Genomic DNA, 27,160 nt, shown 5'->3' with positions numbered 1-27,160 from the left:
GCATAAAGTCTGCATATAAGTTGATCTAAGCAGTTCAAACCTGTGTTGTTCAAGGGTCAACTGTAATACTAAAGGAAGTTCTTTATGCCAGGAAAAAAAAAAAAAGTTCCCAGGTAGAAGTCAGATATCTATAATAAGGAATAACATATACAGGAAAAATAAATATATGGTAAGTAAAGATTACCTAAAATATTTCTTTAAAAGACAATTGATTATCTAAAGCAAATATAATTACAAAGAATCATAAGATTTATAATTTATTTAGATGTAAAATGTATGAGAATAATATCACAAAGGATGGAGTAAGGTGAATGGAATCATACTGTTGTTATAGTAGTTGTTACATTATTTATGAAGTGATATAATATTAATTCAAGGTGTTCCGTGATATATTAAGGATGCATATTGTAATCACTGCAGAAACTACCTAAAGAATAATGCAAAGTCACATAGCTAAAAAAATTTAGAAAATACGAAGTGGAATACAAAACAAAAATATTGGAAACATTTCTCTCAAATGATGTCAGGAAGGGATAACAAAAAATATCTGATAAGGCAAATAAGAAGCAAATAGAAAGATTATAGGTTTAAACCCAGTTATCTTAGTAATTATGTTAAATATAAATGGACTAAATGATCCAATTAAGTGGCAAAGAAAGTCAGATTATGGAGATAGTTTATAAAAATAAGTTCCAAATACATGTGATTTACTAGAGACATATCTTAAATATAAGGACACAGCTAAATTGAAAATAAAGGGATAGAAAAAAATGTGATGTTAACATAAATCATAGAAAATTGTTGTGACTGTATTACTACCAAACTATATATATTTCAAAGTAAACAGATGAAGGCGAAGAGAGATCATAGATGAAACTGAATGTTTTATAGTCATGAAACCATCAATTCATCATGAAGACCTCACAGTTGTATTTCGAATGTGCACTAATAGCGAACCTTCAAAATTTCACAAACGTCCTTACTGTTCCTTCTTTCATAGGCTCCTTCTTCTAGTAGTTCTGTGATCTTAGCGTGCTAATTTAACCATCACTGTCACCTGGGCTCATGCCTCTGTGGTGTACAATACTATTATCCAGACAGGAAAAGGCTTATTTGATAGATACCTGTTTATCTTTTTGTTTATTCCCTCATGAAGGCATCTATTGCACTGATACAGAGTCTACCAGGAATTAGAAACTTGGTTTCAAGCTGTGGTACAGCTGGTAACATCAGACCAGTCACTCAAATCACTTTGAGCCTCAGTTTCCTCATGGGAAATGGGGATGGAAATACTTGCTCTGCCTAATGTGTAGACTTATTAGGAAGCTTAAATGAGAAAACACATGCAGTGCTGGATGCATAAGAGACATTGTGAACACAATAGTGGGCTTGCTTTTTAGCACCTGCCTTCTCCTGGCTGATGTGCAGCTGCTGGCCCCCAGGTGCCTTTTCCTTATTTAACAGTTTAGTCTATTTTTATTTCTGAGTCTTTTACAGACAGAACTGAAGAAGACTGGTAAACTTCTCTGAGGAAGCTCAGAAGGTTCTGCCCTTAATTTTGTACCTCTTTGATTTACTCAATAGGGTAATTTGAAGATTCTAAACAGGATAATTAAACCAGGAGGCAACTCCTATTCTGAGCTCTGGTTAAAGACTTTACAAAGAGACATTCAAAAATGTTTAATGTAAAGATTAAAAATTTTGACTAAATTAAAAAAAATTTTTTTAACCTGAAAGTGGTTTTCCATTTAGTTTTGTTTTTGGAGTGAAACTGATTTCCGTATGTAAAAGGAATAGAACTGTTTTTGTGTGGATTGTCTTTTATGGAAGTATATTTTTTAGTGATAAAATTTTTCTGGAATGAGATGAGGTTACCAGAATAGGTTTCCTTGGCATGTGAGAAAATTATAGGACTATGTGAAATTACAGTTTTAAGATTTGGGAAGTTTGAAATTAATTACTGTATCTGCATTATACATTAAGGGATTGCTAATTAAGGTAGACCTCTTGAAATAATTAACCAAATATAAATGTTATTTGAAAGTTATTTAGTTATCTAAAACTCACACAAACAGTATATCTAAATCATGTCAAATTTTAAAAATAAATCTCTAATAAGAGTAATAGTACTTGAAAAGATCTCTTAGTCTTCAAGAATAGCACGAGTTGTAATATAATTGTTACAATAAGCATGAGAAAATTGTGGGGCACCTATGTGGCTCATTTGGTTAAGCATCATTTGGTTGAGCCTTGGGCTCAGGTTGTATCCCAGGACCCTGGGATTGAGCCCCACATCCGGCTCTCTGTTCATCAAGGAGCTTACTTCTTCCTCACCCACCTGCTTGTGCTCTCCCTTGCTCTCTCTCTCTCTCTCTCTCAAATAAAAAAAGTAAAATCTTTTAAAAAAGAAAACCATGAGAAAATTGTATCAATCTCCTATTTATTGTATCCAAAACATTAATATTGTGTTTCATGATATTTTGTACATGAACACATATCCTATAAACACAAGAGGTTTCTTCAGTATTTGAAGCAAAAAAACTGCTTCCCACATACCTGTATGAATCGCTGTATGCTTTATGTTCTTTTAAAAACAAACATGACTATGAAGAGGACTTCATTGTTTAAATCTTGATTCTGACTCTGCAGTAGCTCATTTGTTTGTTATATTCTTTAATACAGTGTAGGCCAATTTGACGCTTACAAGGTAACAGAATAATTTCCTGTTATGAATGCATTTCTTAATAGTAACCTGAAAAAAATATAGGAAACTTTGTAAGAAGGTAATAAAGAAAAATGATAAAGACATTGAAGAAAATGCTCTTGGCTCCAGAAGGCAGAGAGAGTGACAAGGTCAGCTTATAGTGATAAAGAAGGATCAGCGTTCTATAGGTATGATTTCAGGAAAGTACATCTAACTTGGACCCTTAGTTTCCTCATCTGTAAAGTGGGGATAATAATACTTGCCTGATAGTATTATTATGATGATGATACCAGATTATGTTTGTAAATAATTTAATGCAGTGCTAGGACAGGTACATAGCAAACATACACTAGATTCAATTACTAAAGTGAAAATTAAGCTTTCTACTGAAATGGGGTTTAAGAAGTTCTGTCATTTCCATCTTGATTTACTTAATCTCTCTATCTAAATAATTCAGTCTAGATCAGCAGATTATCTTTGGAAAACCTTTATTGAGAAAGTCATTTCTCTGTCACATCATCCATTAACATAATGTTGCAGCTCTGGCTTATTCAGTGAGGCTTTGTTACATAAAAATGGAGCTATTGATATTATTGACTATTAATGAATGCTTATTCCATATTATAACTTACTGTTTCCACAAAATATAATCTATTTTAATAACTGAGATGAACCACGATTTTTTAAAACAAGAAATGAGTTTCTATATTCAATTTCTTAAACTAACTGGGCACTCAGCATATAGCTTTAATTAAGTTATTTGCCTAGAGGCCAATCAATAATTAATTCCCCCATTCAAAGGCTATGACTTGGATATTTCTCTTAAAGCATGCCAATTAAAAATAGAAAAGCCAAACTATAAAACCGATATATGTTTATTGACAAGTTAGAAGGTGTTGCCAGCCTTTCTTAACAAGCTCTTTGAAAATATTGCTTTATTTGAAAAGAAACCTTAATTCCCCTTGATCATGGCACTTAAGTCTTAGCATTATATTCCTGCTCGGTAATACATACTCAGCTCATGGTGATTAATTCCCTCATAGCTTGTGGTGATTAGGGAGAATCATAATAGACGATAAACTTGCTATGAGCTGACCAAGATAGAAAGAATAGCTTTGAATTATTCTTATTAATTTAACCCATATGTTTTAGAAAACTAGTGATAAGCTGGTTGCCCTGAAGTATTTACTACTATAAAATGATAAGTTTTAACACACTTTACTAACAACTTTGAAACGAAGTTTTGAGAGAAGGGAAACTATGAATTTATCTAAAATATAAGGCTAACGATTATAATCCCACTTGCTCACTGTGTTCTAGCACCACGGGCTTCCTGGCTGATCTTACACAAGCCTGAAGCTTTGCATTTGCTGTGGCCTCTGCCTGGCACGCTCTTCCCTTGGATATTTGCCTCACTTCTTCACTTCGCTCAATGTCATTTTCTCAGAGTTGCTTAATCTGATCCCTCCCATGTAAAATTACACACTACAGTGTTCTTAGTTTCCTTTTATCTGCTCTGTTTCTCTCTACCATGCTCAACGAGTCATCTTCCAATGTACTATATATCTTAACATTTGTTCATTGTAGACTCCATCAAATGTAGACTCCAGGAAGCCCGCGAGTTTTATTTGCTCTACTCATGCTGTGTTGCCAGTCCCTAAAATATTGTCAAATAGCTAGTGAAAACTGGATAAATGTTTGTTGAATGGATAGATGCATCAATAAATGTAGAAGTAAATGGAGAGGATTCAGCATACTAGCTTAAGCACCTAGAAACTCCTATCACTTTCTAGCTTGTGTTCTATATCATTTTTAAGTCCTCACATAACCCTGGTCCCTTGTTTATGAAACTTTCCCACTCTCTGAAGTCTACAACATATAATTTAGCTTTTAATTGTAGTCTGCCTTATTCCTAAGTAATTTCATATATGTGTTTTTACCCTCTTTGAGGTCATAATATTTTTAGACGAGGATGTCGTACATTCCCATTTGTGTTATCCTCGATAACCTCTGGTCTCTTAATCTCATAGAACTGCCATTTCCATGGTATCTCTTTTCACGTAATATTTCACACTCACTTATAATCGAACAAACAAAAAGTCAACAACTCAGTAATAAAAACCAAATAGATAATTCTTGATGCCCAAATTTTGAAAGTCTGATAAAATGAAAATGTATCATCATTTCTGGAAAGAGATCAAAGCACCTATTTTTTTTATTTTATGAAGCCAACCAGCAGAGGGAGCAAGAGAGATATTTAAGTGTTCCTGTTTCTTCTTGCAGACCTTCTACTATGGTTGCTGTCTAGACCTTGGCTGAGTTTTTAATATATTTTCCCCCTAATCCCCAGGAAGAAATTCTGCTGGATAATCACCACATACCTGTGAGGTCAGTTCTAAGAGACTCTACTTGCACAATTTCTTTCTTCAATCTCGAGTCCCATGAAAACCTCAAAAGCTACCATGTGACAAAACAGGAATAAAATTTTAGGCCTTCAGAACTCTATCTAGGTAGAGCAGGAATTAGGGCAAAGACATGTTGAATGAATAAAATAATGAGCTTTCTAGCTATTATGATAAATGGCATTAATGAATTTCTTCTGTGTTCTGGCTTATATAAAATATTTTGAGAGATTTTCACCATACTCTAATGGAGGTTTTACTACATTCATAGTAAAATTGTATTTTTTATATGATCAGGAAATAACAAGGAGGAGGTTCCTTTGAAAATAATTCTTTATATTCTTTTATATGTATATGTGTGTGAATAGTGCATATATACCACATATGATATATTTCTACATTCCCATAAAAATATCTTTTAAAACATTATAGATCAAAAGAGTTTCTCATTATCCTGGATATTTTGGTTTAGATAATTCTGTTAAGCATAATCATGAAGATGGCCAAAGACTTGTGTGTGGTTTATGGTGTCCACTGCAAAAGCTTTAAGAATGTCATACTTGCATTATTTGAATGAGTTCAATATGAGGATTTGGATGTATAAGATCTTATTACCCAAACTGTGCCTTGGGTTTAATGAAGATATATATATCTTCATTAAATATGTATATATTATATTTACATATGTATATAAATATGTTATATATATATAATATATATTTTTTAAAATTTATTTTAGAAAGAGCACACATGAGCTGGGGGGAAGGGGTAGAGGAGAGGGAGAAGTAGAGAAGCTGGGCAGGGAGCCTGAAGTGTGAAGTGTAGCTGGATCCACAACCCTGAGGTCATAACCTGAGCCAAAATCAAGAGCCATACCCTGAAGCAACTGAGCCACACAGGTGCCCCTTTGATGAAGTTATGTTAAAGTACAGCCACAAGAAGGAAGAAGCAAAAAAGAAGAAAAACCTGTGATAATGCAAAGCTAATATGAATCATTTTATCCATCTCCTGAAGAATATCAAAAGGGAAAAGAAGTATTATAGGGCATTTCATTTCCTTTTAATTATTTTTATTGACATATAATGTATTATTTGCTCCAAGAGTACAGGTCTGTGAATCATCAGGCTTACACATGTCACAGCATTTTGTTTTTAAGGGAATGTCATTATAACTAATATCATTCATGTAGTTTCTTTTGTGTTGAGGATGTATAAACTCTTACAGCAGCAAAATGTATCACAAACTTTGGGAATTTCCAGATATCATGGCATGGTGGATATCTTTATTACTCCTGTAATTCTTGACTTTAGGTAGAATTAACATCTGTCTGAATTATTTGAGCTGATCTCCAAACACAAGTCATATGAAGCTCTTTTTTCCCTCCTTTTTTAAAGTTTTTATTTATTCGAGAGAGAGAGAGCACGAGAGGGTGAGGAGCAGAGGTAGAAGCAGACTCCCCACTGAGTAAGGAGCTCGATGCGGGACTCCATTCCAGGACTCCAGCATCATGACCTGAGCAGAAGACAGAGGCTTAACTGACTGGGCCACCCAGGTGCCCTCCTGTGGATCTCTTTTACCGGGGATGAATCAATATGGGCTACATTTGCACCAAAACCATGAGGAAGGTGGTGCGGGTCATCACGGAGAAGTACTACAGTTGCCTGAGCAATGACTTCCACACCAACAACACTGTGTGTGGGGACATCGCCGTAATTCCCAGCAAGAAGCTCTGCAGCAAGATAGCAGGCTGGCTCACGCATCTGATGGGCGGGAATCAGGGAAGTCTGGTGAGAGGTATCTGCATCAAACTGCAGGAGGAGAGAGGACGAAAAGATAATTATGTCCCTGAAGTCTCAGTCCTGGAGCCGGAGATCATCGCGGTGGATCCTGACGCGAAAGAACCCTGGAAGCCCTTCTTTGGCATTCTGTGAAAACTGCAGGTCTCTCAGCCTGCAACTGGGATGAATTTCAAAACACCACGTGGAGGGACGTCTGAGTAGCTCAGTGGGTTAAGCAGCTGCCTTCCGCTCAGGTCATGATCCCAGCCTCCTGGGATCGAGTCCCACATCGGGCTCCTTGCTTGGCGGGAAGCCTGCTTCTCCCTTGGCCTCTGCCTGCCACTCTGTCTGCCTGTGCTCGCTCTCTCTCGCTCTCTCTCTCTCTGACCAAAAAAAAAAAAAAAAAAATTCGGCTGTGCTATAATATCTTCCATAAACCCTGGAAAAAAAAATTCATATAGAGATTCCCCTGACTAAGGGTAATGAGATTATTTTTATGAGGAGTAGATTGGATATGTGTATGTGTGTATGTCTGTGGGTATCTGTTTGACTGCTCAACAACAGAAATAACCTTCATATTTGCCTCCTCAAGGGAGGGACAAACATTCTAACTATTGTGAAAGTCTTTTTTTTCCCTTGTTGTCTATTTCTGTCCTGTAGTGAATTAGTTTTTATTACAATGTGGTCATTCCTTGTGCTGGAGGCATAAACTGGGAGGGCCACTGGACCTCTGAGGGGGACACCTTGTCTGTCTCCTGGCTTGGTAGTTGGGTTGTGCAACTCATGGAAAGAACAGCATTATGGCTTGAGAAGAACACACCACTGAGTGTTTTGTAAGAACATCTAGGAGAGAAACAAACTAGTGTTGGCATTCATTTCACTAAAGACACTAATTAAAGCAAAGGTTGAACACTCAAAGAAAAACAGCATCTTTTAGTTTATTTTTTAATTTTTATTATTTATTTATTTGTTTTTAAAAAGATTTTATTTATTTATTTGACAGAGAGATCACCAGTAGGCAGAGAGGCAGGCAGAGAGAGAGAGAGAGAGAGAGAGAGAGAGAGAAGCAGGCTCCCTGCTGAGCAGAGAGCCCGATGCAGGGCTCCATCCCAGGACCCTGAGATCATGACCTGAGCTGAAGGCAGAGGTTTAACCCAGTGAGCCACCCAGGCACCCCTCATCTTTTACTTTAAAAGAACTTAAACCCCCTAGATTTCTCTGTTTAATGCTTCTTGGTAATGCAACTTATGAAACTCATTGTGTGATTTTTTGGTCCAGTGGGTATGGATGATATTTGAGCTTGTTGAATTGACTCAAAGATTGGGAAAAGGTGCAGGAGAGGAGGTGGTCTGGTATGGTTCATTACCATACTGGGAACTGGCTTGGACTTGCAGTCCAGAGATGTCAGTTCTCAACCCAGTTTTATCATTCAGTCATTGCTTGTCCTTGGCTAATTCAACAAATTTGTTTCCTTATCTGGTAAATGTCTTACCTCTTCTTATAGGATAATGCAATCACATGGAGGAACCCAGCGTGCTATAAACATATGAGCTACCTTTATAAAAATTATTTGTTGTTATGAAAAAATAGTCAAGTGGATGATTGTTATGGCTATGATCAAGGTGCATTTTTATTACACTCTAGAATATATAGCTTGGAAATGACAACACCCTAGTAGGACTAAGCCAAAGTACTCTATCTTTGGGAGTAAGGTAAAAAAATGTGGTATTCATTAGGACATTTGTGGTGATTAGGGAGATGACCTTAATAGGTTATCAAATTCACAGCCTCTCACAATGGACCAAAGTTAAGCCAATTCAATTAAATGAGATTTTCCATTGTTTACAAAGACTGCCAGAGCCAGCCAGGACTCTTCCAATAAAGGAGTTTCAATATTATGCAATTGTTTCTTATGTAATTCTTAATTCTCAGGCTTCACCAGCATGGGGATAAAAATAGAATGTTATGATGTTGCAAGTTGGTATTTCTCTAACCCAGCTCCTATCTTACTGTGGGAGAACTCTAGACCACCCTTACATATCTACTAAATAGTTACAACATTCTGTGTATCAGTCAGCAAATTGATTCTTTTAAATACCAAGTGGTATCCTATGTTCTATTTTTATTCTCTTTTACCCTGACTCTAGACAGTCTGTCTACTGCCTTCTGGTATGAAAAATAACAGCTTTGCTGCCGGTGTCACCCTATGGATATGATTCTAGAAGTAACAGTGTGTGGTGCCCAGGCTGCCAATGCCTATTGCTGAGTGAGTTGTTGAATCTGTCATGGGATCAGCCATCAAGATCTCCTATTGTTGGGGGTAAGACTCGCCCCAGTTCTGCAGCTGGCCTGTGTACTCAGTATCTGTCCTGGGTGTTCTTGCTTTTATACGCTCTTTAGCAGATACTTCCATGTTCTGGCACTTAGCTGTGGGTCTGTGAGTTCTGAGACGAGGTGAATGAGTGACTGACATTGTGCTTTCCTCATAGTTATATCTTCCCTTTGATTCTGGCACAGCATCCTTGGAGCAAGCATGTGTGCCTCATTCCTTTTTTCCTGTACATTTTACCCAGGAGGGCTTTGGTCTCCTATGTAATACTCCCTAGAAAACTCACCTTAGGGTATGGTGTGTAACTCATAAGCTCACTATCCCAGAATGCCTGAATAAAATCTCTTTATCATATGGACTTTCAGCCTTTTCCTTCAGTTTAGTACTGAGAGAGGACTCTCTCTCTCTCTCTCTTTTAAGATTTTATTTATTTATTTGACAGAGATCACAAGTAGGCAGAGAGGCAGGCAGAGAGAGAGAGAGGGGGGGAAGCGGGCTCCCTGCTGAGTGGAAAGCCCAATTCCGGGCTCTATTCCAGGACCGTGAGATCATGACCTGAGCTGAAGGCAGCGGCTTAACCCACTGAGCCACCCAGGCGCCCCAGGACTTTCATTTTTACAGCAGTACTTTATGCTCTTATGGATCATGCTCTCATACTCATACCCTCAACCATCCTTTCTGCAAAAAAAAATCAATCTCCATTTCTTTTTAAAGCAAGGGTGTAGTTTTGTCGACTCTTATTCATCTTTGTGGTTGTAGGCTTGAAGTCTTCAACTTATTCACAAAGTAGGACAACTTATTCTAAAATGTAACTTCTCTCTTCCACAAGGTTTCTTTGTTTCTCAAACCTCAGTGACTAGATGAAGCATTATTTATGGGGTCCTAACATAACCCCCGTTCTCAGTATGCCTAGTGTTGTTGGAATCACACGAAGCGTACATGCCTTTTAAATGATGCATAAGAATGAAGTGTTATAGCAGGCTCCTGGTTTACCCTGGCTTGTAATTTCCCGAGAGATGCCAGAATTGGCCAAGGAACTTCTTTTTAAAAAGATGGAAAAAATTCCATGGAAGACAAACATAGATCACTTTAAAAATCATTTTTCTCCTATTCCTGTTTGGCTCTTCAGTTCCTAAATATCAAAGTCCTCTTTCTAAAGGTACACATAGTGTATTTGTATTGGAATACGATGGCAGGGATTTGAGAATCTTCTAGATATTTGATAAATGTCAGTTTGAAACAAATGACTTTATTCCTAGCTTAATAAAATCCCAAGTAGACATCAGCTTTGGATGTGTCTCTTAAAGATCATATGTTAATTCATTAGTGAATATCGGAAAGCAGATTGACATGTTTTATCAATGTATTTTTCCCTTATTTAACTTAATGAGTCTTATAGGGTCTGTCTTTCACATGATCTTATGAGATGTTCTGGGAAAGGGGGGTTCCACAGTTAGTGATTTTGGGAAAAGATTCATACCATATTAGAGCTCCTGTAGGAAAAAAAAATCTACTTAACTCATTTAACCCATCAAGTTCCAAACTATTTGACCACAATAACCCCTTCTCTTCTCTCTTTTTTTAAAATAGGGACATTTAACATCTTATAGAATACAATTGGGTAATTATTTCTCTGTTTTAACCTTTCCCACTAACATTTTTGACTGCATAGGTCATTTATTTCAATTCTCCTTTCCTAAATACTTCCTAAACATTTCAGGTATTTTCTTGGTTTGACTGAGTCAGCTAGATATATCCTGTATACCTAGCCTCATTTGACTCACATTTTTACATGTATTTTTTTTTTTTTTCACATGCTCCTTTGGCCAAATAAGTGAAATAGGTTTTTGTCACAGGATAAGACAATTGCAGAAAGGATCTAAACTTGTGTTCCTTAGGGTGAGCCCTCGGGAGTTTCTTAGGACTAGCGTGGTGCTGAGGCTAGCTGTCTTTTGCCTGGGAAAATACAAATGTGCAGGACCTTGAATGAATGGACAGGCAGCTCAGAGCAGCAATGAATTCAACAGCTGCAAGAGACTACAGACATCATCCAGTGTTAGGCCCTCATCTTGTGCCAGTAATCAGAGGCCCAGATTACCAAAACGACTGGCTTCAGGTTAGGTCCCAGCTGTAGCTGAGCTGGATTTAGGTTTGGCTCTCTGATTCTCAGTCTCTAAATTTTTTTGCTATCGTTGGAGCCTGTTAGACCTCTGGTAGAATAGTTGGATCTGGTCTCAAATTCACCTCTGCTATTTTCACTCCGTAACTATTGTCCTTGGTTTTCCAAAGCCCATCTGTAGAGATGACAATGTATACCATGTGATGAAAAGTTCTTTCAAATATTAAACTCCACCAAAATACTTTCAGACAAAAAAGTGTGTGTGTGTTGTGTGTGTGTGTTGTGTGTGTGTTGTGTGTGTGTGTTTGTGCAGGGTGGTGGTTGTGGTGTTGATGGTGGTGACAGCCCTGGGGTAGGGAGGGAAGGGGAATGCACATTCTGATTGACTTAACTAGGCTAGAAATATTCTTGTTCTGGTTTCCAGGGACAAAGTAAAATTAAGTAAAACTGTCATCCTATTCAAATAATAGTTGAATATTTGTTCTCTCTCAATTTCTGTTCTGGAGAGCTCTTCAATAGGCTGTGAAATGGGTTGGTGGTGAAAGATGAGCTGGTAGCAATTATTTCCCCATATCCTTACTGACTTGGAGAACACTCACTTTTCTTTGCTATGTACAACCTAACTGAAAATGCAGATCCAATGACTAATGTCTTGGGCGTGTCAGAATGGCAGTCCGGCGGTGTTTGCAACTCAGCTGTCTGTTTAGCATTTCCCTCTGTTTTTAGATTAATGTTATTTTTCTTATAACCCATCAAGCTAAGACTTTTCGCAGGGGAATACAGATTCTATTGCAATTACCTGGAGCAATCTCCACTCAAGTACTCGTTGGAAGTCCTTTGGGTTGGAGAGAGGTTATGACAGGGAACTAAGCACTGCAGAATTATGTCCAGCTGTGTACAAATATTTATGGGGATAGTCACAGTGACTGAAACAATTGATGCAAAGGGAAACTTACCAAACAAATGTGCCATTGTTTGGATACAGCAGAATATTCCATGACTCCCCCCTTCATTCCTCTCTATTATGGCTATATTTATTGAATCTCAAGGAATCAGGATGATTTCTGAAATTAGAAAGTAGTTACCAAGAACTAGATATGCATAATTACCACTATTTTCAAGAACAAGGAACTTTTTTTTTTAAACAAGGTCTGTTATTAAAATAAGAAAGAGATAATGATATTCTGGCCCATTTACCAAAACATGACATGATATTTGACAATTAAAAAATGAAAAAAAAAAAACCCCAAAAGTTGCAAGTTATATTTTAGAAATATCTGTGTAAAGAAATTATAATTTGGGGTGCCTGGGTGGCTCAGCAGGTTAAGCTTCTGCCTTCGGCTCAGGTCATGATCTCGGGATCCTGGGATGGAGCCCTGGTCGGGCTTTCTGCTCGGCAGGGAGCCTGCTTCCTCATCTATCTCTCTGCCTGCCTCTCTGCCTACTTGTGATCTCTGTCTGTCAAATAAATAAAATCTTTAAAAAAATTATAATTTATTAATCACTATAGCTTTGACATGAATAAGAAAAATAGTGATAAAGTATATGGAGGGAATAGTACTTATTTTATTTACAGTGGTAGTTTGGAGTTCATATAGCTTTATGTATCTCCAGTTCCCAGGGATTCAGAGTCCAGAGGCTGGGAAAACTGGATTTTAGAATACGGACAATCTTTCATGTAACCTTCATGTAATTTTGCTGGCTTTATCACCTCTCGCTCTTCCAGAAGTCTGTGGAATATCCTTTAGGTGAAAGCTGCTTTAGACTTTTCCTTTCTTAGTCCCCCCTTCCCTGCATTTTACTACCTCACCACTCCACAGCTTCCCACCATGTGCCAGGAAACCATCGATTCTGTCCCCTCAATGTCTTAACAAATCTGTTTTGAGATCAGATGAATTACAACACCTCCCTTGCTAGTTTTCTTTCCTCCATTTTGGATTTATTTATTCTGCTCTTAAAATTGCTACCAGAGTAATATGTCTATAATAATAAAATGAATTGAATGGTTACTATATGCCTGGCATTTAATATCCATCAGACCATTTAATTCTCATAGTAATGTCATTATGTCATTTTTGTTAGATAAGGAAGTTATGGCCAAGAGAAACCTAATTCCCAAGGCTCACACAACAAGAAGAGGCAGAGCCAGGAGTTGAATCCTCAAGGATCTGCAACTTATATTGCCTTTGTAACTATTACACCGCACTACTTCTTTAAGCCAATCAGATTGTGTTGTGAGTTGTGTTAGTTCTGATCTTGCTATCATTCATGAAATCGTCAATTTGGGAAGGCAATAGTTTTCTTAGCATACTCTTGTTCTGCAGGCTAGAATGGTAAGAAAAAACTATGTGATGGAATTTTTTTAACAGCTCTTTTAGGGTATTGACTGTTAATTAAGCCCATCCCTAAATGAAAGGTGTCTCAGTGGTGCTGAGAGACAATGGATTCATTTGTAGTTTAGAGGTGTATGAGTGGTAGAGAGGTTTGGGTCTTTAATTAGCTGTGGTTGCTTAAGTCAGTTGATTAAAGCACCATATGAATGAAGTCACGCTTATGGATTGAGTTCCTGTGTGGGCTAGTTTATTTAGTCATCCTTGCACCATTAACCTCAGCCTACCTCCTTGCTAATGTGTACCATTAGCTGAAAAGGACAGTGTGAATGGAAAAGTGCAAATTTCTCCTCATACTTGGAAAAAGTTACCCAACATGCATGTTGTATTGACATTGGCAGAGAAGCAGGGCACATTATTAAATCTTCAATTGTTTTCAGTTCTCCTGAAAAATTCATTGTGACAAAAAGCCATAAATCATATATAAATTTGAATCTCCTTTATAAAATAAATTTAACTGCATTTTAATAACTTGAAAATTGAGCTATAACAATTTAGGCTGAAATAAAAAAGAAACTATATAGATATCGTCAGTTTTGCAAAGAAAAGTACATGTATTTACCTAGATAGGAATGATTGGTAGCTACTTGAGCATTTTCATGAGGTGCTTCCATGTCTTTCTTAATTCTTTTCATTAGAGGTGATTGATGGTGATCTATATTACTAGGTTCACGTTCATTTACTTGAAATAAGGCTGTCATAATTGGAGAAAAATAAAGGAAACTCAGGTTAATATTTTTCAGACCCCATTTCTTCTTCTTCAGCCAAAGTAACAAATAGCCCATATAAACAGACCACCCTCACCTTTGAGGTGTGATAACTTAAATCCTATTTAAGTTCTTCTTTCCATACTGTTACTTTTCTATTGTCATTCTGCTCAAATATCATGAAAAAATTATTCTCTTCTTTGTAATGTTTTCTGTAATAGGGGAATGAACATACTTATTTAATACGTTTTTATTGAATTTCTGTAAAATGAATGAATATTTATTGGATGCTAGTACATGGAGATATAATTGTAAGCAAAAAGAAGACATGGTCCTTCCCTCACAGAGGCTTGGAATATAATGTAAATGATAGATATTGACCAAATCACAATTCATTAAATGTTTATCGAGTATGTCTATGTGCCAGGAAAATTTGCCAGCACTGAGGATACAGAGATAAAAAGGACCTACAAACCCTCCTTGCCTCAGTGAGCTTATCTTCTTATGAAAGAATCTACAAACAAACAAATGTAAGTAAAAAAATAAAAAATCTACAAACAAACAAATGTAAGTAAAAAAAATAAAACACAATAAAAGGTATTGTGTAATAATAAGTGCTATCAGGAAAGTAAAAGCAGGAGGGTGATATGGAGAGGGTAGTGTTGGTAAAGAAAGAACAGAAGGACATAAGGGCAAGAGTCATGTTCTAGGGAAAGAGAGAAGGACAAGGGTGAAGTCCTGGGGCACGAGAGTGCCTGGTATGTTCTCGAAACATCAAGAAGGCCAGAGAGGTTGAGGAAGAGAGAGCAAGGCAGCAACTAGCATCAGATGAAGGCATAGATATAACAGGAGCCATGGCAGGTAGGGCCTCAGTGGGCCACTATACGGTTTTCTGACCTGGTTTAGGTTTTAATAAGATCATTCTGGCTGCTGAGTTGAGGCTGAGGGGCAAGAGGAAGAGGGACGAACATTTCTGATCCAGACAAGAGGTGATGGTGAATTGGACCCAGGAGGATAATGGTAGAGTGGTGAGAATTGGTTGGGTTCTCTCTATATTTTGTTATTCCCAATAACTAGTACAGTATCACTGATTATATTTTGGGGGTAAAAATGTTGAGTTCATATATCATGCCAAAATATTTTCTAGCATATTTTTTAATAATGTTTGAATGTTAGAAAAAAAATTATCAGTTATCAACAGATAATTCACATTATATTATCCTTTCACTGAAAACCACCCAAAGGTTTCTCATTTCTCATGAGAAACCTTTGGGTGGTTTTCAGTGAAAGGATTTATACTAAATGCATTTATACTAAATGCAAACCTTACAATGACTTAGAAGGCCAACTTGATCCAATATGGTAGCTTCTAGCCACACGTTTAATGCTAGTCAATTTGATGAATCTATATCTATATCTATATCTATATCTATATCTATATCTATCTATATCTGTATCTATATCTATCTATATCTATCTATCTATCTATCTATATAAAATATACAGGATTTAAAACTTAGTGAGGAAATAAGAATGTAAAAATGTTACTGATAATTTTCAAATAGTGGCTATAGACTAAAAGGATAATGTCTTGGAATTATAGTAGAAATATCATACTAATATTAATTTTACCGGCTTCTTGTTACTTTTTAAAAAATGTGATGACTAGGACATTCAAAATTATAACTGCAGATGAATTTTTTTGGTTCACATTATATTTTGGTTGAACAGTAGTGTTTTACATTTTCTTTTTATGACTTTATATTAAACTATTTTCCTTATTTACTATGCTCCAGGTAACTGGGTTTCTTTGAGATCCTTGAATTTGCCAGGCTCATTCCTGCCTTGGGGTCTTTGTGTATTTTGTTCCCCTTGCCTGAAATGTTATCCCCTTAAAATTTCCCTTGTTTTTCTTTATTATTCATACCTCAGCTCAAATGTCCCTTCTTAGACAAGCATGGATCTGTCCATGATCCCAGTATTGGTGCTGTCACCAATGGCTACTTACTGCAGCCACTTCTGGATCCTGTTCCCAAGGGAAACTCACATTATGGCATAGGACTTTCAGTTTGTTCAGTACCAGGTATCACAAATAATGTGATATGTGTCACTGTGTCATGGCTGTGAGTCACTTGAAACAGAATGAAGTCCTAAGTTTGAGGGTCTGATTTGTCTAGCTGAGGAGCTGAGAATAGGACTATCTTAAACCTTTGGTTTCTTTAGTCACTTTGGGATTCCCTCAGACACCAGGATACTGGGCAATCCAGAATGATAAATGTCTATAATAGCATATTTTTCCTGGCATCAATATTTAAAGAATTTTAAAAAGTTTAAATTATTGTCTTTTCCTTATAGTTTATGCCATTTTTTTAAAATAAAATATTTTTGAATCTGTGAATCTATGAATTGAATTTAAATTTTTTGTGTCTAAGTAATATTTGTTGTAATATTTGCCTAGCTATTTTCTCAATAGTAAGTACTTTTTAAAATAAACATTTAAAACTTTATATAAAAAGATTGCTTTCAGTGTTTTGAGACAAAATTCTTTTTAGGTTATGCCATGATCACTTTCTCCCCAAAATTAGGTAGAGATTTTAAGCTCACATCGATTTTTCTAAAATGAACCACTACCAATACATGGTGGTTTAATAATTATATAAGTGACTCAAAACAGCTTTTATTTAAAATAAGAGTAGGTGGCTTATTAAATTTTGGTGTGGCATCTGGATGTTTGGGTATAATAAAGGGTTGTCATAGCTCACAGTATATTATAATATATATTATATATGTGATAATATAATAATAATATCTGATTTTTAAAGAAAACATTTTTTACCATACCTGACATACATTTCACTCCTTATACCATCAAAAATGGTAGTGAACAAAGAAAATATAATTGTTCAGTCGTTTTACCAGAACATCTTATGTATTGGTTCATTATAAGAATGTGATTGATATTTAATGTGAAAATATATTTTTAAATCCCAAGTTTTTTTTTTTTTTAAAGATTTTATTTATTTGAGAGAAAGAGAGAGTACGAGCTGGGTGAGGAGGAGAGGGAGAAGCAGACTCCCCACTGAGCAGGGAGCCGGATGCAGAGCTCGATTCAGGGACTTTAGGATCATGACTTGAGCTGAAGGCAGACACTTAATTGACTGAGCCACCCAGGCATCTCTAGTCCCAAGTTCTGTTTGTCTATTTGTATTGTAGCTATAGTACCACATAGTCATCAAATGGATTTTTAAATGTTTTTATTTACTTTTCTACTACAGTGCTTGCTTCGGCAGCACATATACTTTTCTACTATAAATAAAATATATATTTAGTGTAAAAGTTTAAAAAATATAGGAAAACAATGAGACAAATTAAAAAAATCAGTTATGATCCTGTCTTCCATAAATAACCACTGTTGACATTTTTTTTTAAAGATTTTATTTATTTATTCAACAGAGAGAGATCACAGGTAGATAGAGAGGCAGGCAGAGAGAAGGAAGCAGGCTCCCTGTTGAGCAGAGAGCCTGATGCGGGACTCGATCCCAGAACCCCAAGATCACGACCTGAGCCAAAGGCAGTGGCTTAACCCACTGAGCCACCCAGGCGCCCCCACTGTTGACATTTTGATGAACTGCTTTTCAGTTATTTTTCCTGTGTCTACATCTCTGTATGTGTGTATGGGCATGCATGTATCTGTGTGTTTTGTTGTGTACATTACTTAATCTGCTTTTTCCCCACAGGATATGTGTAATGATATAGTGGGGAAGAAAGAAAGGGTCTTTGGACCAAGGGTGTATTCAAATGTTACTTTATAAATGCTGGCCTTTTAAGTTTTAGAAGCAAATTTTCATTTGGCCTTGTCAGGTGTAAGGATATACAAGTGAAATTCATCACAGAGCCTTCCTGGCAAGACCCATCCCTGGGTCATTAAGAGGCTGTGCTCCTCAGTTACAGATTTTCTGTTTCCTGGAAGTTCTCAGATCCTTCTCTGTGGTACTGAAATTTCTGCTTCTTGCAATACTACACCTCACATTGCCATCACAATCTGTTGTAATGAACTTGTATTTTTGTGTGTGTGTGTTCTGCAGGATTTTTAATCTCACTTTCTGTTCCCCCCACCTTGAATTAAACACATTTGATTTTGGCTTCAAGTTAATTTTCTATCACTTTATCCCAATGATTTCTGAATATTCAGTGATGAAAGCACTGGATTGTTAATTTCATTCTTGATCACACCATAGAAAGATAAATCATTTAACTCTTCTGTGCTTCAGGTTTTCATGATTAAAATGAGGATTTGTGTTGTATGTTCCCTAAGGTTTTTTTCAGAGCTAACATGGAATGTCTGTGCGTCTACATAAGCAGTATGAAATAGTGGAAAGAGCATGGGCTATGCATCAAAGAAAGCTCGGTGCGAATGTTGGAGCTCTGTGACTTTGGCTTTGCTTCTTACTGTTTCCAAACTTGTATTTTCTTTTTAATTTGTTTTTTCTTTTGCTCCTTTGATTGAATGCATTGAACTGCTCTGTCTTAGAGTTTGCTGATCCTTTCTTTCCTTCATCTAGTCTGCTGTTGAATCCTTCTATTGAATTTTTTAAAATGCAGTTATTGTATTCTTCAGCTCTGTGTATTCTTATTTGGTATTTTCTTGTATTTTTTGTCTCTGTTGAAATTCCTTTTTTTCAATTTTTTATTTTTAAAAAATTTTAAAAAAGATTTTATTTATTTATTTATTTGAGAGAGTGAGATAGTGAGAGAGAGCACAATCGGTGGTAGGAGGGAAAGGCAGGGAGAAGGAGACTCCCCACTGAGCAGGGAGCCCAATGCGGGACTCAATCCCAGGACCCTGGGATCATGACCTGAGCCAAAGGCAGAAACTTAACTGGCTGAGCCACCCAGGTGCTCTCTGTTGAAATTCTTGCTTTGATCATGCATTGTTCTCCTAATCTTTGTGTGCATCTTTATGGTCATTATTTTGAACACTTTTTAAGGTAAATTGCTTATCTTCATTTCATTAAGGTCTGTTTCTGGGGTTTTATGTTGTTCTCTTGTTTGGAACAGTTCCTCTGTTTATTTTCTTTGACTCCCTGTGTTGGTTTCTGTGCATTAGATAAAACAGCCACCCTTTAAAACTTGATGGAGTGGTCTTGTGTAGGAGATGAAATTTATCATTCAGCTTGACCTGAGTTCTTGGTTGTTTCTTAAACCTTTGTGATTTCCAAGCTTCCTCTCTTGTTCTTAGTGGCTCTCAGTAGTTGAGAGTGCTCTAAGACCTGTCAGTATCCCAAAGGGGAGGATCTCAGTCATTACCTCTATGTAGGATGATTAGAAGCCAGACCTTTAGGCCACATAGCTTTAAAAGTATCCAAATAGATCTCTTTTAGGAAAGACTGGGTGCTGGATGTTTCTGCCTGCTCCTTCTGTGCTGAGTCCTAGGGAATAGTCATGATAAGTCTTTTGAAGCCTATAAGAACTGTTTCATTTTTTGTGGGTCTTGTGGATACAAGCCCCACTGGCTTTCAGAGCTAGGTATTTTGGGTACCTGTCCCTCAGGTGGAAGTCTCAAAAGTTGGTGTGCTAGATGCACCATTCACTCCTCAGGGAGAAGCTGGGCATTGTAATCCCCCCCCCCCCCAATTAGTTGTTGCTGTGCTGGGGGTGAGGTTTATGGCAAGAGTGAGCTTCAGTCTTTCCCTGGGTAGGGATGTGGGTTTTTTCCTTGTTTACTCAGTATCTAAGAAGTCACTCAGCTTACTTCTGAATTTCTTTCAGAAGGAATTGTTCCTTGTATAGGTGTAGAGTCATTGTTCCTGCTGGAGGAAATGAGTTTGGGAAGCCTAGGCCACCATCGTGGACCAGAACTCCCCAAGGTTGTATTTTCTTATATGTAAAAAAGGGGTATAGAAATTATTGTGTTGGCTGTATATAAGAGAACTGTGACTATAGTGGCTTGAACAAGAAAGGCTTTTGCTTTTCTCATTTATTGAGAAACCTGAAAATAGGTAGCTCAAAGCTATTGTGTCTGTTCATTCATCTTATCGTTATGTTCTTCTGCTCATCTGCTCCCCTATTCTTAGTGTATGGTTTTCTCTATGAGTACACCAGCAAGTATAGTATCCCTATTCTAGACAAGAAGAAAGGAAGGGAGGAGTTCAAAGAGACATGAGAGATGAAGTTTCATGAGGAAAACAATCTAATCAAATTCCACTTCCACATTATTTGTTAGAGCTGTGACACAAACTTATGCCCAACTCTGGGGAATCTAGGAGCCTGTATTTTTTTCTGAATGTGCTGATATGCTGAATACAATTTAAATTTTGCCAATGAGGAAGAAGATGAGAATAAATAATTGGTAGACAACATCAGTGTCCACAACAGGGAAAACTTCACTTTCTTTAGTTTTTGGGAGGCCATCCAAGATGATACATATGAACATATAGGATATGTATGCTTAAGTAGTGACTACTTCCTATTACTCTTTTATTCTGAAGTGACTATTTGCAACAATCATGAGAAACGAGCTTTTTAAATTTAATTATTGGTACACTTTAAAATATATATGTCTAAAGAGTGTAAGAAGTATCTGTTTCCCAGCTGTTTTGCATAAGTTCTGTTTTACTTTCTTGTGTGGTTTAAACTTCTGATATCTCATTTTCATTGGACCTATTTGATATTAAAAAATAAAAAGAAGAAAGTAAATTTCAAAAATCTGTGTTTAACTCTTATACATGTGAAAAATATAAATAAACAGTAAAACCAGATTAACTTGGGGAACTGTTTAATACTTTAGGAATCTTAATATGGGAGAAAACCCTGTCAGAAAAAGTGACCTCTTACGGAGTGTGGTTCAAAAGGAAATTAGAAAACAAATTTTCTTTTAAGTGCCTCTTTGCCCCAAGTGATTCCTCTTGCCACATGCCTGAAATGCCCACGGTCAGAATCATTATGAGACTATATTCCACAAGTGTCTTTCTAAAATGTGTAATCCGGAAGGAAATTTTGACTGAATCATTAGCAATCTATATACATTTTTAAAATCCAATCTGCCCTTATAGTGAACAGGCAGCTTTGAAAGTTGGTAGAGAAAGAGTCCATTTTGGGGATTGTGGAAAGGAAGATTTGAAGCATAGGTGGGAGTCTGCAGCACAAAGAGATTCAGAGGAATCAAAAGAGGGCAGGTTAGGGTTAGAAAGGTACAAGAAGACATAGGTCTGTCTCTTCTTTTGATGCATCAATGTGCAATACTAACGCTGAAACACTTCACTGTCAGCATCTGGGGTTCACAGAGGAATGGACGCTTGACTTCCATCCAACTCCAGGACTCCCTGATCATTGGCAGGAGCTCTGCAGACCTCCATGTGCTAGCCACAGCGACATTTCAGATGTGACTAGTAATACCTCAGAACTCCTGAGAGCCTGAAACCAGGCCCTCCCTCTACCTTTGCCTTTTCATTAAACACTGCAGAGATGGGAAGGTCTCCTGGTTCCATGAATGTCTTTGTGATAGTCAGAATGGTACCCTTTAGACTACTTGAATGTTCGCACTTCAGCCATTTCTCCAGGTTGGTTGAAGTAGAAACAAGGAGCTACTTTTAACGAGACTGTGAAAAGTTTCACTCACAGTCCACTGTGCTGCCTTAGCATTAATTTGCAGGGTCAGGAGAGCAGGAGCAGTATTGTGTGGTCATATAATTCATCAGCCTGAATTACACTTTTCTTCTATAAATCAGCTGGCTTGAAAGGTTTGGATTCGATATCTCACCTATTTGTTTTTCTCAGACTTTAAAAATTTTGGGGGCGCCTGGGTGGGTCAGTGGGTTAAAGCCTCTGCCTTCAGCTCAGGTTGGGATTGAGCCCCACATCAGGCTCTCTGCTCAGCAGGGGGCCTGCTTCCCTTCCTCTTTCTCTGTCTGCCTCTCTGTCTACTTGTGATTTCTGTCAAATAAATAAATAAAATCTTAAAAAAAAATTCTCCCTCGTATTTATTTGGTAAACACCTATTTAGTAAATACTTCTGTGTTATTTATAAAATGCCTTTGTAGCCATTTTATATATTGTCAGATTTAGTACTTATTATAACTTAGTGAGTTAAGTATTATTATAATCACCACTTGACAGGGGAGCAAACTGGCACAGAGAGGAGGAGTGACGGGCCCAGAGAGATCATATAGATGGGAAGTGAGAGAGTGGACACTCAGATCAGTCAGTCTGGCTTTGGGGCCCAAGCTTTAACCTGTGATTCTGGGCCTGGAAGGATATGCAGCCGGATAGATTCCAGGCTTTTCTTCTTAGTTGTCTTCTGTCTTAAAATTCTATGCATTCTGGAGTTTTGGCATAGAATATTTTGGTAGTCCTTTATTCACAACTCATCTTGTTTTTTAATGCAAATAAACCCATGACTGTGACATTGAATGGACTGTGATTGAATTGATTGGGTGGGAGATTTTATTCATGTAAGTAGCAATATTTTCACTTCACTTTCCAAAGGTGAATAAAGACATGGAATTTCTGCATAAACCCTGAATTATATCATCTCCTCTTATAACTTCCATAAAATTAATCATCTCCAAAAGCATTAAACATTTGGATGCAGAAACCATCTAAGAAAGCCGGCACTGGCAGGCAGTGAGCTACTGCATATCATTAGTGTGTTAGTGGTTTTGTATCACAATGCAAGAGCCTTACTGTGCAAATTTTTTTTTAAACCTTCTTAATACCAGAGAAGGCCTCAGTTTTTATATTCAGTGAATTGACCATATCTGGGAACTTTCAAATATTATTCCCAGGGCAACTAGAGGGACTCATTCTAAGAATGAGTCAGGAATGAGATTTTAAACAAATGGAAACTCAAAAAAATGACATAAATATATAAATATGTGGCCTGCAGCCAAACAGAACCAGACTTTGACTTTTTGGAGAGGAGCCTCTATTTGTGTTTGAGGGCTGCTGGTGTTGGAGCTGGCACTTACCGGCTCACAAGAGCACTGAAGGTTTATATCCCTCCACCCCCCACCCTCTTTATTCAGTGACTCATGTTGTAGCTTGAAATTGGCCATGGGGAGAGTATTTATACCATGGAAATTAGGAAACAGTGGAAATCAGGGCCTTTTCTTTTTCCCCAGAGACAGTTGCCAAACATTTACAAACATACCACTAGGTGCTTGGATACGTAACAAATGCATGGTATTTAAAAACGTCCCTCTAATAATTTTAAAAGAAACAAGTAGAGACATTAGGGATGAATATAACCCCTTTGGCTTAGCTTTACTCGTTTTTTCTCATACTATTGTTTTGTGACCGAAAGCCTTTCCTAGGAGGAAGATAATTGGTTCCGAGAACATGAAATTCACCAGTGGACCTTGACAGCAGATCTCACAAAACACAATCTCTGTCAGCCTTGGAAAGCTTTGTCAGGAACAGAGCCCTCTTTGGGTTTTCATTTCCATTTTTCTCCAGACATTTACAAAGAAAAATTACTTCCTACGGAGTATCCATTAGCCTCCAGCACTGATGCTAATGAGCAAACTGCCAGTGAGCTGGAGAGCAAATGGGGATGAGTCACCAGACGCACTTAGCCAGCACTTCCTGCTCGACCTCCTGCCTCACTGCAGAGACACTTGTTCCTTACCAGCCTGGGGGAAACGTCTCGGTCTCACAGCTGTGCGTTGCTGGGAGAACTGCTGAGCAGAAGGAGCTCCCCGAAAGGGACACACTGATTTGTACTGAAATCATCTGTGCTCGTACCTCCCCGGAGCTGGGTTTCGCATCTAGGTTGAAATGTTCTTACATGAAGAATATTAAGTGAAGAACACAAACCCTTTCAAAATGCGTTGCTTTACCAAGAACAGAAAGCTAAGTAGGACTGAGAGCAAGCCTGCTCTTCTGTACAAACAGGAAGACCGGGCGCAAAGACGCAGGTGACATGGGGAACCGCGCACAAGGTCGTGGTCAATGCGGCCCTTTAAGAGCCTTGCTGAGTGGTGGGATTTTGTATGTTAGTGTACTTTTGTTTTGTGCCTTCCTCATCGCTTGTGCCACAGATGGAAGAAAGGAAGAAGTTTGTGACTCTAGGGCTTTCCTAGGAATGGTTTGCCGCATCGAACAGTCAACAAACAGCAGATGGAAGGAAAAGATTTCTGATTAGCCTCTGGGCGGGCAGTGACACACTTTGTGTCCATGGGATGCTGATGGGAACAAATAGTCATTTCAAGTTGGTGTTACTGAGCAAATGATGTTGGTGCCTTGGTGAGCAGCGAAGCATTCACTAAGGGCCATTTTTATTTTTAAGAATGATTTTTGTCATCCAGGAGGAAGGGAACATAAAGATGCAAAACTCTGTTTCACTGGGACCTCTTGCAATGCTTGAGTCTAATTTATTTGTTTATATTTTGTTGGTTCCGGAAATTACTTAAGCTACCCCGAAAGAATACGTCCTACAAACAAGTGAGCAAACTGAGCAAAAGAGAAAACAAAGGTGAAAAAGTAGCAGACAACTGGGTGAGGTTAGTTCACAGTTTGCTTGACTGAGGCGTCCTTTGCTAGAGGTGGGCCAGAGATTTGGATTTAAGTTTATAGGAAATCAAGGTAGAGAAAACAATATGATGAATTACTGACCAAGTGTCTATATGGTGAAGCTGAACCAGGTGCCGAGGAAAAGCACTGCTATTCTACACTGGATAGTAAGAAAAATCTGACTGGAAAGGTCAGCGAACATTTTCAAGTTGGAAGGGACACTGAGTAATAAGTACTCAGTTCTGATAGACATTACCTTTAATTAATTTATTTTTTAAAAGATTTATTTATTTATTTGAGAGAGAGAGAGAGAGAGGGAGCACGAGTGGGATGGGGCAGAGGGATAGAATCTTCAAGTAGACTCCTTGCTGAGTGAAGAACCCAATGTGGGGCTATGACCCATGTGATCATGACCTGAGCCGAAACCAAGAGTCAGATGCTCAACTGAATGAGCCACCTAGGTGCCCACCTTTAATTAATTTCTTGAAGGACACCACACTTAAAATGTAATAATTATCATTTTAGTACTAAAGTACCTAAAAATTCTACTTAACAATGCCTACCACAAAAAACAGCCGAAACAAACCCAACTACCCCCAACCCCCAAATGTGAGGAAATCTAAACGGAAACATTTTAAATGGTTAGCAAAATTAATAGAAAGGATACTTCTACTTTTATGCTTGTAAAATGAGCTATCAGTCTAAACTGAGTATGGTAAAAATGACTCCATACTGCAAAGATGGGTAGGCCTTCCCAATGGGTCTTCCATTATTACAGACCCTCCCCGGCAGTTGTAACTGTGGGCACTCAGAAGAATCGAAGCAAGGTGACCCTGAACTGTACATGTCCTCCCAGAACAATTTTCTTACCCAGCTTCACATTGTGAACTGAAAGAGGCTGTCTGTTTGTGAGGCAGTCATCTTTATCTCTGCCAGGCCTTTTTCTTTTTCTCTTTTGTGTAAGGACCACTACAGACTAAAGCTCATCTGGGACCCAGCTGTGCGTATAAATATGGATATTTAAACATTGGTCTATTTTTTTTCTTATTTTATAACACATTCAACTTTTATTTTACCCCTTTCACCTGTAATTTAAAATGACCTGAAAGATGGATTTCACCATAGCTTCAGGCCCAGAAAAATATGACCCAGTGGTTCTTTATGTTGACTGATGGTGTGGGCTAGGAGAAGAGAAGGGAGGTATTGATCATGAATGGGTAGGGGTTAAGAATACCTTGGCAAAGAGTGGGATATCTTTTCCTTTACACAGGAGAGGTGGAAAAACTTGTGTGGACTTCGAACAAATAGATGGTGCAACCAGAAGGAAAAAAAAAATCAAGAGATTTTTGGCTAGATGGTTTCAACATACTCATAAAATTGAGAGCCACTCTGTTGGTTTTCAAACATTGTGAGGCCAAGTGTACCTGGGGAGCTTGTTGAAAGTGCTGATTTCTGGACCCTGGGAGTCAGAGATTCTGAATCAGAAAATTAGGGAGACAAGGATAGCGGTGGGTGGCAGGGAGAGGCCTGCAGAAATATAGTTTTGAGAGCTACCTCAGTTGATACAATGCAGGTGATCAGAGACTCTCTTTTATTTTCTATCCATTTATCTTTTATTCCATGACATTGTTCTCATCCTTACACCTGTGTGTGACCACAGCAAGTTTTGCTTTTGATTCAAAACTCCATACATTCAAAACCAGCCTATACCATCTGCTCTTTTAAGCACCAATCTGATCTGTCTTCCTCCATCGATCTACTCACATCTGTCTGTATCTCTTTTACTCCCCAAAAAAGAATACCTATATAATACATTTTACTATGGGTTTTTTTTTCCTTTTTGCTAACAAATTTGCAGTTCTTTCTACAATAGCATATATAAGATTCTACTCTATAGACATATTCTCAATATCATCCAGTAGGAAAAAAATAGGAAAAAAATAATCTCAGTTTATATCACTAAAGCAATGGTTAAATGTTTCATGCATCCAGTTATATAATCATATGTAGCTACTGAAAAGAATGGTCCCGATGGGTGTATGGTCTCTTTCATCTCCTCTGTAAAATTTTCATTTAATCAATAACCATGTGATAAATGGAGTGTCGTTTTGGAGAAGATGCAAAGAAGAAAATCAAGGTTCAGTTGATGTATATATTACTGGTTTTCGGAAAATAGATGTACTGCTTTAATTAATAACAATGTCTTTCCTTAGAAATGTTGT

General features: G+C 37.5%; 1 protein-coding gene across 1 annotated transcript; it reads left to right on the top strand.

The window, feature by feature from the left end:
* The first annotated feature begins 6,654 nt into the window (after positions 1-6,654).
* LOC122898826 (40S ribosomal protein S17-like) lies at positions 6,655-7,066 on the top strand. The gene has a single exon (XM_044236511.1). The coding sequence runs from the start codon at positions 6,699-6,701 to the stop codon at positions 7,035-7,037; it is 339 nt and encodes a 112-aa protein (XP_044092446.1). The 5' UTR covers positions 6,655-6,698; the 3' UTR covers positions 7,038-7,066.
* The last annotated feature ends 20,094 nt before the right edge of the window (positions 7,067-27,160 follow it).

The sequence above is a fragment of the Neovison vison genome, chromosome 1 (assembly GCF_020171115.1).
Source record: "Neovison vison isolate M4711 chromosome 1, ASM_NN_V1, whole genome shotgun sequence".
Classification (NCBI taxonomy): domain Eukaryota; kingdom Metazoa; phylum Chordata; class Mammalia; order Carnivora; family Mustelidae; genus Neogale; species Neogale vison.
This window is presented reverse-complemented; position numbering and strand designations above follow the sequence as displayed.